Raw genomic sequence first — 15407 nt, 5'->3', positions numbered from 1 at the left:
AGTTAAGGAATTTAGCACTTTCTATGTATAGGAAGATGCAAGAGTCTCATTGAAACCATTCCTTTGATATGCACCTCTGCGCTCTGGGGTCAGTATCCTGTGTTTTCACATCCTGAGTTTCCTCAGGATCACTGTTGGGGGAGTATGTAACGTGATGGCTCAATGGCTACAACGTCCTTTGTTTACTGATATGAGAGGCAATATTTTCCATTCACACATATAAGTGAAACAGTCAGTAAACACAGCAGCAACTAGACTAACACTTAGAAGGAGACGTGTTACTAGGGCTCAGTCACACCTGGTTGTCTTCATATCTTTTCACATTGCTTTTTCCTTGCTGTCTAAAACAGGTGCTGGATGGGTCCCCCATCGAAGTGACCCTAGCCAAACCAGTGGACAAGGATAGTTATGTTAGGTACACCCGAGGAACAGGTGGAAGGGGCACCATGCTTCAGGGAGAGTACACCTACTCCTTGGGCCATGTTTATGATCCCACCACAGCCTACCTTGGAGCTCCTGTCTTCTATGCCCCCCAGGCCTACACAGCAATTCCCAGCCTTCATTTCCCAGCCACCAAAGGACATCTTGGCAACAGGGCCATTATCAGAGCCCCTTCTGTTAGAGGTAACATTAATCAGCTCTTGCCTTAGAAAAAAACTCTGCGATTTCAAATGCTTTGTATTGCAATAGCCTTAGACAAATTGGACGGGTCCACTGGGAGACAAGAACTGGAAAATTGTTTACTGAAAATCAAATATTATATCAATAGTTTTCCTTCCATATGAATCTTTTTTCACATTACAACTGGTTATTGAAAAAACTTGGTCGGAACATAGTATAAATGAGTCTGATGTACACATGTGATCTTTGCATGGGCCCGTAAAATGTGTACAAACCAGAACTCGGGTCTACAATTATTAGTTTCTTCCTTATCATGTACTACCATATTGGAGTCATATGTGACTCATTACAAAACTTCCAACTGAGAGCAGTATGGTTCAGTGGAAACCAGTTACCTCAAATATCAAGACACATGAGTATTGGATGGTGAGTCAGTGCCATCACATCCATATATAAATCACAATTCATCATAAATATATTTAACAGATATATGAGATGCTCTCATCTGATCTCCCCCAAGAAATATGTGCTATGCCTTCTAAAAAGCCACATTACTAAGGAAATCAACTTGTTTCTCCAGGATATCAGGAAACAAATAGTAAAGTCCAAATAGAAAAATAAAGAACAAAAAAAACGCGACCTCAATCTTACTGCCAAACAACACGTTTTCCTGCTGAATCCTGTGAGAATTCCAAATGTTCAAGCAGTTTTCTGAGCTCAGTTATTTCAAAAAATGTAAAAGATAAGGAAAGCATGTTTTATTTTCAAGAAACTGTTTTGTCTCTGCCTAATGGGATCCTTCAGAGTGGTTCTGCTAGGAACCAATGCCTACAGAATCTCAGATCTGTCTGCCAAATATGACACCAGTCTGAGCAATTCAACAGCAAACTGTGTACTTAATTCTATTCTTGGGTTTGACTAGAAGCAAAGGGGCATGTCCAGATTACTGTGAAAACAATTATCTTACTGTGTTTTACTATTTTTCAGGAGAACTGAATTGACCATCCTAGGAACTCTAGTCTTCAACAGCCTTAAAATTTCCATACTCATAATACTCCACCCAAAATTGTAATGTAAAAGAAATCTTCAGGATTTCCTTCAAGATGATCTGTCTATAGGTTTGATAATTATGTCATTAAAACAATGTACATTTATAATCTAAAATCACATCATTAAACAATCCCTACATTAAGTATAAGTTGTCAACCAGTTGTAATGTAGGAAAAAAACAAACTTCACTCCAAGGGAAAAAATACCTGTCTTATAACAAGAAAGGAATCAATGAATGATATTCATGGATGAAGGGTAATCAATTTAATTTTTTATCTCTTTATGCCACCAATAGGAAATCAAAGTAGCAATGTGGCAAAACAAAAAATCAAAAGGAATCTATTAATGAAACTCAATGGAAATTTAAGCCTCACATTGATAGAATATAAGAGAGAAAATGGTGAGTTTTAAAACACATTTTCTAAATGTTGGTTTTCCAGCAGGCCATCACGAATGGAATATTAGGGAAACTAGAATTCATTTCTAATTTACTGAGCAAAGACAAAAAGGCAAGACTTATTTTAATACATGTGGTCATATTATGCTGGGATGTTTTAATAAATACCTTCCCAACATTTATTAGTCTACAGAAAAATGTCAACGAAAGGTTAACTGAAGAGAGAAATTGCAAAATTTCTCTGTACCAAAGCTTTAAAGTTGCACGTGTACTTATCCATAGCTTTGATAGTATTGCTTTCTTCTACAGACAGTTAAAAAAAAAAAAAAGGACACCTGTGGTGAACCCTATCTTATGTTGAGTTTCATTACATTAGAATCCTGGAGTTTTCTATCTGTCTTCAGGGAAATAATCAATGTGACTTGGGCTAACTTTTCCATTACAGTAAGATTCAGGGTGATTTTCTGGTGGTTTGATTCGGTTTAATGCCTTCTTACATTCCTAGAAATTTACATGAATGTACCTGTAGGGGCTGCGGGAGTGAGAGGACTGGGCGGCCGTGGCTATTTGGCTTACACAGGCCTGGGTCGAGGATACCAGATCAAAGGAGACAAGAGAGAAGACAAACTCTATGATCTTTTGCCTGGGATGGAGCTCACCCCAATGAATCCTGTCACTTTAAAACCCCAAGGAATTAAACTTGCTCCACAGGTAGGTAACGTTATTCCAGAGATAGCTTGGATAGTTTGTATAAGTTGGGCCAAAGACCATCATTCACCATTTGTCAAAGGATTTGACTTGATCCCTACTTCAGCTGCTCTTTTGTTTTGTTTTATTAAATAGATATAGCGACCAATCAACATAATGTACTGTGAGAGAAAAGTGGGTGTTGAGTACAATTGTTTCATTTTAGACTCTTTTTTTTAAAATTATGAAATTTGACATCTTAAGTAATCTTCCACTGAAATGCAAGGATTCTGAGCACTACCAAGAATTATCAACCAATACCTTAAATGAGAATAAAATGAAGCAAGGCTGGTTGGCAAATGAAGAGCACTCATGACAGGGAATGAACAGATCATTTAGAACATCTTTCCTTGGAAGCCCTGTGTCCAAGAGAAAACATTGTGCTATCTCTGGTGTATCATTACTCATATTAACTATAAGATGCCATCAGCCATCTACAATGACTGTATCTGGGCAGTAACATTAAGGTAAATTTTTTGCTTTCACTTCACAATTCTAAGTTTCCATGTTTCTGCATGAGGCTATGATTTTATTATCGGAAAGTTAAAAGTTATAAAAGTTGTTCCAGTATGGAAACTGAACAACAGGGTTAAAAATAAAACAAAACAGGATCTGTGTTAACCCTTACACTGTCCCCTCTGGACACGCAGTACATGCTGGAGTCTCTGCAGAGACACTTTGGCTGAATAATCAATATCCAGTTGTTCAGAGTGACAGTTTGCATATCCTAAAGGAAAATTCCCAACTCCCACCCCAAATGTATAAGCCCCAAATTTGTGGGAGTAGCCTTATGATTGCAATCAAGTAGAAAACTTGATTTTCTAAAATCTCATCTTGACTGGGTTTTTTTTTGTTTGTTTTTGGTGTATTAATGGCTTTCTTATACATACGAATTAGCTCATCTACAGTTTCTGCTACCCCTCCCCATACAATTCTTTTTTAAGGGATGCCTATCAGAGTGGTAAATAGTAATCATGTGTCTGTTCAAAAACCATATGGGGGGCACGCATTATGCACCGAGTATTGTGCTAGGTGCTGGGGATGGAAAAGTGAATATAACACAACCCTTGCCATCAAAAATCATACGGCAATCCAGTGAGAGGATCCTGACACATAATAATTACAATAAAACCTAGTAAGTGCCATGATGGAGCTTTGCTCAGAAAACACAAAAGCTAGTCAATCCAATCTATCCTGGGTTAAAACCTAAAATAAACAAACTAATTAAAGTACTAGGATACCCAGAAATATTTTTAGAAAATAAAAACTAATCATTGTCATAAATTCTGTGTAATAGTTCTAAGAACTGCCATAGCATGAGTAATGATTTCTGGTTTTATATTAAATCCAGGTTAGAAATTGGTCATGCTTAATAGTAATATATGGGGCCTTCACTGGTGGCACAGTGGTTAAGAATCCGCCTGCCAATGCAGGGGACACGGGTTTGAGCCCTGGTCCGGGAAGATCCCACATGCTGCAGAGCAACTAAGCCCGTGCGCCACAACTACTGAGCCTGCACTCTAGAGCCTGTGAGCCACAACTACTGAGCCTGCGTGCCACAACTACTGAAGCCCATGTGCCTAGAGCCTGTGCTCCGCAACAAGAGAAGCCACCTCAATGAGAAGCCTGTGCACCTCAAAGAGTAGCTCCCGCTCACCACAACTAGAGGAAGCCCGCGTGCAGCAACGAAGACCCAACGTGGGCAAAAATGAATAAATAAATAAAATAAATGTACCAAAAAAATATATACAGTAACATATGAGTAACTATCTCTATCAACTAATGAAAGTTTTTCTTAATTAATTTGTCTCTGAATTTCTGCAACTGCACCTTAGAAATTAAGGGCCATGCCACCCCCGACCAGCATAGATGGAGCCTGGACAACTCCATGGTGGAGTTATGAACTTCCAACAAGAAGAGCAGGCTGCCCTGCAGAGTCAGAAGTTAGAGCTGGAATCCTTTACATGTGTTTGCACAATGGGCACAAACAAGCAGGCAGAATATCAGCCAGCTCAAGTAACTGACAATTGCCCAGGAACCTTAGAGAACAGTTTGTAGATGACAAGCGATGCTACAAAACTAAGAGTATTAAGAAGCAACAGTTAATAGAGGAGATAGGAGCAATCTATAAATTCAATAAACTGGAAAATGTCATGCTATTACAGCTGGATAAGCATTACAGCAAATGAGATAAGAAATTCCACAGACTCAACCTGGGAACTGTTCTGTCCCAAGAGTTATTTTTTAGGACTTACTCCCTGTTTTGCACAGTTTACTGGATCTGCTGACCAATGGGAGCATCAGGGCTTGTGGGCCACCAGAAATGGCTTCGGCATGAAGAAAATATGTGCCTTCAGGCAAGGTTTGGTTTGGAGTAATGACAGAGGAAAGAAGCATGAAGGAACATTCCAAAAATCAGATCATAAAAATAGCCAGAAGTGGTGTTTTGCCAAACAAAGACATTGCAACTATCAACACCCCTCTATTTTTTTTTTTTTTTTTTGCGGTACGCGGGCCTCTCACTGTTGTGGCCTCTCCCATTGCGGAGCACAGGCTCCGGACGCTCAGGCTCAGCGGCCATGGCTCACGGGCCCAGCCGCTCCGTGGCATGTGGGATCTTCCCGGACTGGGGCACGAACCCATGTCTCCTGCATCGGCAGGCGGACTCTCAACCACTGCGCCACCAGGGAAGCCCCTCAACACCCCTCTATTAATGTTCATCAATAAATACTAACCCATTAAACTTTTTAACTCTATTTTTATGAAAATGTAAAGTTAAAACCGTATGACAAATGACATGAAATAGGAATAAATCCTTAGGTTATTTTCTCTAAACCATTATAAACAGAAGGATTCAGGGTAATAATGAGTAAATCCAGCTACACAGTGCTAAAATATCAATTTTTTTTTTTTTTTTTTTTTTTTTTTTTTTTTTTTTTGCGGTACGCGGGCCCCCCACCGCCGTGGCCCGGCGCGCAGGCTCCGGACGCGCAGGCCCAGCAGCCACGGCCCAGGGGCCCAGCCGCTCCGCAGCACGCGGGATCCTACCAGACCGGGGCACGAACCCGCATCCCCCGCATCGGCAGCCGGACTCCCAACCACTGCGCCACCAGGGAAGCCCTGGAATAACAATTTTTTAAAAAACGTAATAAATATACCAAACAAATTGTACATTAAACTATTGGTAAAAAGTTAGAGCTAATGGACTAAACTAAAAGTGTATTAGAATAAATGGTATGAAAATGATTTTCCTGAATTAACAGACACAACATTTTAAATGGAGTTCAAATTGAGTTCATCTTAAATTTTATGAGTCATTAAACCATGTGGCATTTTATCTCTTCTTATATTTGCTTAAACTCTGAAGATTCAAGTTTAAAAACCTGAAAGTTAGAGAAATAACGCAAATGTGATATTTGGAAGGGAAGTTACTTTTTTTGTTGTTTTTTTTTTTTGCTCTTGTAGATATTAGAAGAAGTTTGTCAGAAAAATAACTGGGGACAACCTGTATATCAGCTACACTCTGCCATTGGACAAGATCAAAGACAACTCTTCTTATACAAAATAACTATTCCTGCCCTGTCCAGCCAGAATCCTGTCATGTGTGTAACTTCTCCAAATTCCTAATCATTTCGATTTTAGAATGAGTCTTGTAAATTAAGTGTATTTTATCACTATCTAAATAAGATAAATATTCAAGTCTACAACCTACTCATTTTTCATTCAGTGCAAACGTTGAGATGTGTATTTGGGATATATGTGACAGCTATGAGACTAGCATCTCAAAGCCCCTAAATTTCATATAGACAATGAAGACTGTGTACTCTCACCAACCAATGGAAAACTGCAGATGTTAAGTGTAATAGAAGTGAAAACTATAGCCCATCCTTTTATCTGTGTAGTATTTGGGTTGAACCATACGAAACTGCCCTTTTATACCTAATAACACCATGCCCTGCCATTTAAGTTTTGAACCAAAGCTATAACCTCTCTATTAGTGGTTATCACCTTCTCAATTTTACCTTGAGCCTGCATTTCTACATGTTTTAGGAACCATCCTGTTTCACACGTACATTAGAAAGAACTTACAATGAGTTGCAAGTACGCTTCAGGAATGTCATCGTCCACCGATGTTCTAGGTCCATTCACAAATGCTCCAACATGTATGTATATCTGGAAGCTTTAAAAGCAGAGAGTGATAGGTCCCCACGCAAAATTCCATTATCCGATCAAAAAAGTGAACAGCGCCTTAGGTTTTCACCTGTCTCAGCTACATAAGTTTAAAATGCACACCCTGACTGACTTTGCTTTCCAGCCACCCTTTCACACCCCCGAAGCTAAGTGCCTATGTGGATGAAGCAAAGACATATGCAGCCGAGTACACCCTGCAGACCCTGGGCATCCCCACCGATGGAGCCGATGCCCAGACCACAGCTGCTGCTGCCGCTTCTGCTACCGCATTTCCAGGTATGGAAAAATAATGCCAGAAATGGCACCCTGCAGAGAGTGTTTGGGAGACCCTCTTTGGGACCATGGACTCACAGAGTTATCTGTGAACTTCAACTACAATAAATCTGATTTACACCACCTGTGACCAAAAAGAATTTGCCCGATGAGCGAGCCATTAACAAGGCAAGAGAATTGAGCTGGGCAGCAGAGGAGGGTCTAGTCTCAGCTCAGCTATAAGCAGCTGTGTGACCTTAAATGAATCAATCTCTCTGCGTCGTTTGTTTGGGTTTTTACTTTTAGTAAGAGAGTTTAGAACTACTACATTCTACTACTACTACATTCGTGGATGATGTTTATTTGAACTCTTACTATGTGCCAGGCACTGACTTATCTCAGCAATGCTCATGACACCACAAGAGATAGGTTCTATCATCACGCACATTGTACAGATGAAGAAACCAAGTACCACCAAGAGAAAGATTAAGTCATTTGGCCAAGGCCAATCAGCTTTTAAGCAGTCCATGGACTCCCTCCCCAATTCTAATCTTCAGTTCTACTCAATTCTACTTGTATTGCTTTGCTTTCTGAAAGAAACGTGTAGATCGGATTTTTAAAAATTATTTTAAGACAAAAACTCTATGTGTGTGTGTGTGTGTGGGAGAGAGAGAGAGAGAGAGAGAGAGAGAGAGATATGGAGAAAATGAAAAAGAGACCATTTCAATAAGTGGCTAATCAGGCTCATTTTATCTGTTCTATAATTTAGGTCTGGGGCATATGCTGATTACTTAAAGTCTGTCTGTAGATCAACATGCTTTTAGGGTCACATTTAAAAGACTTTTCCCCATTTATTATGTACCTACAACAAATGCTACTAATTAAAAATGAATCCTCTAGAGATTAAAGAGGACCAGACAAGAAATTTCTTTTGGAAATTTTTCCCTCAGCAGTTAGTTTGAGCAACTCCACTCTTTCTTGGTAATAAAAGTTTAGGTTCTTTCGAAGAAATCTGTCATTCTGACTTGTCATTGTGTTGGCATACCTCCTCCCATAAGCCCAAATCAGAGAGTTCTGACTAGACCTAGAAATAAGACATTCCTATCAATTGATTAATTCATATATCGGTCCTGTGTAGGTATGAGAACTGCTATATACGTCACATCCATAACACTGAGCTGGCTCTCATTTCCTTTTATGTCTCAAAACTTGCAAATGTGGCCTCCGTCCTGGCAAGTGAAGCCAAAACTAATCATGCTTTCCACACAAATGTGACCTCAATTCCAGCTTTGCTCTTAGAATGTGGAGAAGATGTGTGATGCACCCCTTCGAGGTTATCAAGGCAACAACTGCCGAGGGCCAGGGCCTTCCTGGGCTGTGCTGCAGCCATCAGCGCCGTGCTTGCTTTCCATGAAACGGGGTGTCTTGTGCCAGGCTTCTCAGTTCTTGCAAAAAGTTAAGGCCCTGTCTTGCAGAAAGCTGTACCCCAAAGACACCAAATTAATGTACTATAAAAATAAATGAGCCACTGCCAGGAGAATTTTAAAGTTTGCTTTTACATTGGAAAGGATTTGCTCCTTGCCCAAAAATATTTTATCTTATCCTCACTTTTATTTGCTCCTACAAGAAATAAAAAATTATTTAGAGCATGAGAATTGCCTTGGGAATGCCTAAGAATTTGAGAAGATCTTTTATAACTTGCTATGGAGTCAAGTAAAGAATAATAGGCTCCAAGGGAAGAATCTATTTAAAACACAAATGCTCTGGTACTTTAGAAATTAGCCAAATTGAAAAAGAAAATTCAGTTTGCTTTTCAAAATCCCTAAAGGTAAAACCTACGCTACACACGCACATACACGTATATTTTACTTACTTACTTTAGAAATACTGTTTCCAAAATTATGAAAGTAATTGTTAACATATTTCTCATATCCTTGGAAAATGTACCAAACTTCACTAGCACGTTAGTCAGCATTACTGCCCAAAGTGCACGAGCCAAGGAGGGGATTCAATATTTTTACAAATAGTCCAGCCAGCTTCCCACTACCACTTCCTGAGAAGCCACCAGAAAGAAATCAATGTGCCTGGGTTTAGGCAGACTTCCACGACACATAAACCAAATGCGCTTGCTTTCTTTTCTTTTTTAAAATCAGGTCCCCATTTGCTGCTTAAGTATACTTTTTCCATTTTTCTCATCCTCTTTCACAATTTGGGGATCATCTCAGAAATAACCAGATTTCGGTCTAAGACATTAACAGGGAAATACTGCTTTTAGATAATAGCTATTATGCTCTTTTCTTCAAAAGTATTAATCAGCTAGACATGATAGCAATACAAAAGCACATGAGTATTTCCTTATCACTCAAGCCCCTTAGTTCTCTGACAGTAAGGACGAGCACTAAGACCTCTGCATACATCAAACACAGCTCGATGGTGGGGTGAGGTATTGTTTTTCCTATCCATTTAGACCAAAATGTGGACACCCTAGGTATGTGCTTTTATGGTGCTATATAGAAATACGCTAAAACTTTAACTACTTCTCTTATTGGTCTACCCAGTCCCTACAAACCTCCCTGGGTAAAGGCAATGGTTTTTAATATTCTATTTAGGTGAGGGTGGGGATGCAGCAGAACCAGACCCACAGGGCCCACCCCGATCTCCTTGCCAACCCATCAACTGTCTCCCCTCCTTTACAAGTTCTGAGACCCTCTGAAAAAGTTCAAACTTTAATCAGCTCCGCATTCTGTCAAGTTTCTGTTTCTTGGGGTCTATCCCCCATGTTGCCAGTTTTCTAAGAGTGAAACGATTCTGATATAAATGGTCGACCCCACTTGAGGAAGACTCTTCCCTAATCAATGAGTCTAGATATTACATCCCCTGAGGGCACCTTTTAAAATGTACACGTTAACTTTTGGCTTTAAGCAATACGTTAAATTTTCATCTTTCATAAAGACCGTAAGCCAAAAGGAAGCAAATCTGAATCCCTTTCACGAAGTTTTCTCTGCCTTCTCCTCCAGGCTATGCTGTCCCTAACGCAGCTGCATCTGTGTCTGCAGCCCAGCTCAAGCAAGCGGTGACCCTGGGACAAGACTTAGCAGCGTATGCAACGTATGAGGTCTACCCCACTTTTGCAGTGACTGCCCAAGGGGATGGCTATGGAACCTTCTGAAGACATCTTTCTTTTAAGAATAAAACACACAAAACTCAATCTAGAAGAAATACACCTCTAACTCGGTCCCCTAATGATCACACATAATACTTGTCCCAGAGTGATGCCTTTCCTGAGACTGTACAGCTTACATTGATCCTAACTGTAGAATCATGATATGAGAACTTTATTTCTAATGAAATCCAATGTTAAGGAGCCCTTTATCTAACAGGAAGCTAAAGAGCAATTGCCCCCAAAGTTGTTCTTCCAAGGTTCCTGAGTGTCTGGGGAGTATGTTTACAAACCCTGACAGAGTGGAGAGAGATCTTTTAGCCAGCAAGATTTCAGGGGCTAAGCAGACCTGGACAACCAGTAACAACCAAGGGGGCCAAGTAATTCCAGAGTCTTAACCCCTGGCTTACAGCTGCTTTTGTAATACACAAAGTCACAAAAGGCTGAGGGACAGTAGGAGATGCTTTTCAAAGCACATTTCCCATTGCCCACTGCATGAGGCATATTCACAGCCTGGACCTCGTGAGAGATTATCCAAGGTTTAATGGAGTCAGCATCATTTCAGTCTGAAAATTCCATCCAGGCAGTTTGTCATAGGTCAGGATCTTCTCATCCCCTGCAGCCCCTGGGGACTAGGAAATTGATGTGCTATGTTACAGCTATTGTTAAGACAAATCCAGGCCCACCATTTATTAAACTCATTAGCCCACACCTCTTTTTCCCTAGAACTCCTACGCTTCCTAAGGATGCCCACACCATAATAGTCATGCCAACTTGAAATGACTTTTTCTCATTTTAAACATTTTGACTTGTCCATATTGATTTACTTTCATCTCAATCTCATTTTGCTCATCTCCAATATCATAAAAAAAATAAATCAAATCTACAGCATATCATTGATACTTTTTGCTATTCAGCAAATTGGATGAAAAGTCATTTCAAAGGGAGGAGTGAAGATTTACTCTCGTTTCTATGATGTTTTTGTAGCACCCAGCCCACCATCCAGCATTCAGAGACAGTTATTAACCTGGGTTCAGCCTTGGACTATCTAACCCACTTATACTAAATCTGACGAGAAATCCACCGCCTTCTCTTCCTTTTACTTTCAATAAGTATCAGACAGCTTTACCATATCTGAGTCCTTTGGTTTTGAAGTTATCACAGGAGAACTTTATATCTATCACTGATTATTATTAGAAGCCAATTTTTCAGATATTCAGCAAGGGTGTTATTTATCAAAATCTCCTAGAGTTTTGGGTCTCTTCCCTAGAGCATCTGAGGTGAGTGTGCTACAAAAACTGGGGAGAAGGCACTGCTTTCTTTCCATACTTATAAATGATGGCTTTTTGTTCAAAACAGAAATAATCAAAGTCCAAACACAAAATACCTATTACTACCACTCCAGTCTCATTAGTGGTTTAAGACATACAGTACTAGATTTCCATTTCCCTTGGCTTTTGTAAAATTCTGCAAGACTAAAGGGAAGACATAAACACCAAAGCATAGAAAAATCTGTCAACTCTTGAATGGAATTCTGTGACCCCCAAATCAGACCAGATTCCAATGGAAATCAGGTAAATTCCAACAACAATTAAGAGTCCTTGTAACCTTTCTGTTCTACTAACTCCAATCTGATATCAAAGGCCTCAAGGCTACAGCTGAAACTCTGAAAGGCCTCATGCTTTCAGCTTTGTTTTGCTTTTCATATTTCCGAGGACAGTGTTTCCCAGACTTGACTGCACATTAGAAATACCTGGAGAGCTCTTCAAACTGCCAATGCCAAGGTCACACCTCATACCAGCTACATCAGAATGTCTTAGGATCTGAGCCGGACATCAGTTTGTTTGTTTGATTGTTTTTAAAGATCTTAGCTGATTCAAGTGTACAACTAAGTTTGGGAACTGCTGTATTCTTTGTATTTCCACTCTATTTTAATACTTTTTATTTTTAACGTCTTTATTGGAGTATAATTGCTTTACAATGGTGTGTTAGTTTCTGCTTTATAACAAAGTGAATCAGTTATACATATATCCCCATATCTCTTCCCTCTTGCATCTCCCTCCCTCCCACCCCTCTAGATGGTCACAAAACACAGAGCTGATCTCCCTGTGCTATGCGGCTGCTTCCCACTAGCTATCTATTTTACATTTGGCAGTATATATATGGCCATGCCACTCTCTCCTACTAGAGAATGAACTTGAGGATATGGGGAGGGGAAAGGGTAAGCTGGTATTTTAATACTTTTTTATTTCACTTTTATTAAATAGAAAAATGCAAGAAAAATTGTCTAAGTTAAAATAGATAGCCAGATATTTTTACATATGTTCATCTCATGAAAAGTATGAATGTGAATATAATTCATACTGGCTTCAAACTAATTCTTGGGCCAAACTAATTCTAAGTATGAGAAAGTGAAACATTCCTCCTTAAGCAATTCTTAGGTCCAAATTTACACTCCTCCACAGATCTGCTTTCATACTCAAGGAGAGTAATTACAGTGGGGGCAGGCAAATTGCTAATCAGTCCAAAGAAGCATTCCAAATTCCAAGAACAAAAGTTTTAATGTTCTTTAAAATCTTTGAAAATAAACATAAAAAGGCACTCTGCATATCTAGTATATGCAAAAAAGAAGGTATGATACAGAGGAGTTTTAAATTTAATCAAAATGAACAATTAGTTAATACAGGAATCATTTTATGAGAAAAAATCATTATTCCAGATGAAATCATAATCACTTTTTAAAAAGATTAAGAGCAGAGACATAAATATACAATAATAGCAAAGTATCAAGAAAATTACCACTGGAATATCATCTCATTACTTGCTCAAGGAAAACAGTCACAAGTATTCATAACATTTACTTCCTGAGAACTAGTTTTATTCAAGTGAGTAGATGTGATTTTATTTTTTGCTGAAATCTTACTTTATTCTAGTAAAATCTAGAGAATTCCATTTAGAACATAAATCATAGAAAGTATCAATGTGTTCGCCATGCCATATGTTTGCACTGCCTTTGCCCAAATTAAGTAATGTAGAGCAACTCCTGTTATGATGAGTTTGAAACTTTAAAAATTGGGATTTTTAAAAAAATCAAGTGTAGAACCAAACGTTTATTTTGCATTATGTTTATAGTTTTGAACTTCAGAAATTAACACTTTTTTTTTTTTTTTTTTTTTTGCGGTACGCGGGCCTCTCACTGTTGTGGCCTCTCCCGTTGCGGAGCACAGGCTCCGGACGCGTGGGCCCAGCCGCTCCGCGGCACGCGGGATCCTCCCGGACCGGGGCACGAACCCGCGTCCCCTGCATCGGCAGGCGGACCCCCAACCACTGCGCCACCAGGGAAGCCCAATTAGCATTTATTTAATACCTATCAGACCTTGTGTATCAATATCTCTTTTTCTATTTCTTACTTTAATGCTTAATAGAAGAAAATCTTCATAGAAACAAAATTAAAATGAGTCAACCCACTAAGTGACAACAACAAAATACCCAAACCAATAATTTAGAAACATCTAGTAAATTAGGATTGGGTTTCTAAATTTGGGTAATTAATAGCTTAATGAGAATTAAAATCAGCCCTATGTTACTTAGGAGGAAATGAAACAGCAGTGAGATTAGATATCAATTTCTTATCTATAAAAATGCTTCCTCTTCTTAAATTGCTATACTCCTCTCCCACCCCATTAATTTAGCTAGAACTGCCTTTAACTGCCACAAAACATAATTTTCCTAGATGACTATCCACACCCATCCATCCCCGCCCAAAGCTGGTATCACGCCAAACCACACGATATTCGGGTGACAGCACCCAAAATGCTGCTAGAAAGCTACCTCGTGTTAAGAAAACACTGACTTCAAAAAATATCTAACAAACGAGAACGTATTTCAAAAAATATCTAACAAACGAGAACGTATTTCCAAACCACAGGTGTTTAACTTTCCAATGATGGATGGAAATTAAATTATAGCTATGTATTGCTAATAGCTATGCAGGAAATTTTAGTCTTACATAAAAGTTTTTTTAAAAAAACATTCTTCCAATCACACAGATTAGCTTTTCAGAAATATTGCTTCAATATAATTTTTAATTTATGTTAATTTTCGCTATATTTTTAAATGACTATTTTATCGTTCTTTCTTGGACAGCTGGGTCACAATTTGAATTCACGGGGATAGGGAAACTTTCCAGGGTGCCTTGGCAGAATAAGGGTCAATAAAGAAAGTTAGGATTTTCAGTAAACTGTCTTGTATTCAAAACTACAAAGTTTGATAAAGTTTATTATTGTTGTGCAACTCCAGCCCTGTCCCAGATTTCCTGAAAGTAACTTACAACTAAAAGGGAACAATGTGCCCAATATTCACACAAGGCCATGATCATGTATTCCCCCCTTGCACTCATATAGAAGTTTCCAGGGGGTGAAAACATAGCTACAACTTAACCTAGAGAATTAGGTTAAGAATTAGGTTTTTATATTTTGTAGATATATTTTTATATATTGTAGAGACATCTGCTAAAGACAAAACTAAGTTTCAAATATGACACCATAAGTGAACTTTATGATAAACACTTTTAAGAGAAAATACTAATAGCAAAATTTAGGAATTTTAAAATACTTATTGAAAGAGAAACTAGGCAACAGACATTCCTACCTGACAGGCAACGGTTATCTACTGAGTTTTGTCAAATTGATTGTCAAATCTGATGTTGAAATTTCACTTCATTCTAGTGACATCTTGAAAATGCTCTCAGTTTAATGAGAACATATTCATAGAAAGTGGAAAGTATCCACAAACTGTATGTTTGTGTTTGCCAACATTAGAACAAAGCAAAGCAGGTCCTGCTATAATTAGTGAAACTATTAGGAAAATAAGATTTTTTTCTTACCTCCATACCTATCTCTTTACTTATGGAGTAAAACATTAAAACAATTTTTTTTTACTCAATAAAAAATGGGTACAGAATATTCTATTGCCCCCAAAATGTCCAAC

General features: G+C 38.7%; 1 protein-coding gene and 1 long non-coding RNA gene across 6 annotated transcripts in view; one reads left to right on the top strand and one right to left on the bottom strand.

The window, feature by feature from the left end:
• The window catches only part of A1CF (APOBEC1 complementation factor), an 81113-nt gene extending 67528 nt beyond the window's left edge, over positions 1-13585 (top strand). For 2 of the 5 annotated variants that reach the window (XM_082854341.1, XM_082854338.1), the window contains 6 exons: positions 351-624; positions 1967-2071; positions 2574-2779; positions 6281-6417; positions 7131-7282; positions 10276-13585. In XM_082854341.1, the coding sequence (XP_082710467.1) occupies positions 351-624; positions 1967-2071; positions 2574-2779; positions 6281-6417; positions 7131-7282; positions 10276-10427 (1026 nt within the window). In that variant the 3' untranslated portion in view covers positions 10428-13585. The remainder of the gene's footprint in view (positions 1-350; positions 625-1966; positions 2072-2573; positions 2780-6280; positions 6418-7130; positions 7283-10275) is intronic. The other 3 variants (XM_082854337.1, XM_082854340.1, XM_082854339.1) reach the window with 3 other exon arrangements.
• Positions 1-15407, bottom strand: part of LOC309971384 — a 363899-nt gene that overhangs the window by 176893 nt on the left and 171599 nt on the right. The gene's annotated exons all lie outside the window — the stretch shown is intronic.

This window comes from Leucopleurus acutus (genome assembly GCF_964270905.1).
Source record: "Leucopleurus acutus genome assembly, chromosome: 14".
Taxonomy (NCBI): Eukaryota; Metazoa; Chordata; class Mammalia; order Artiodactyla; family Delphinidae; genus Leucopleurus; species Leucopleurus acutus.
Note: the sequence above shows the minus strand (reverse complement) of the source record. Positions and strands in the feature narration are given on the sequence as shown.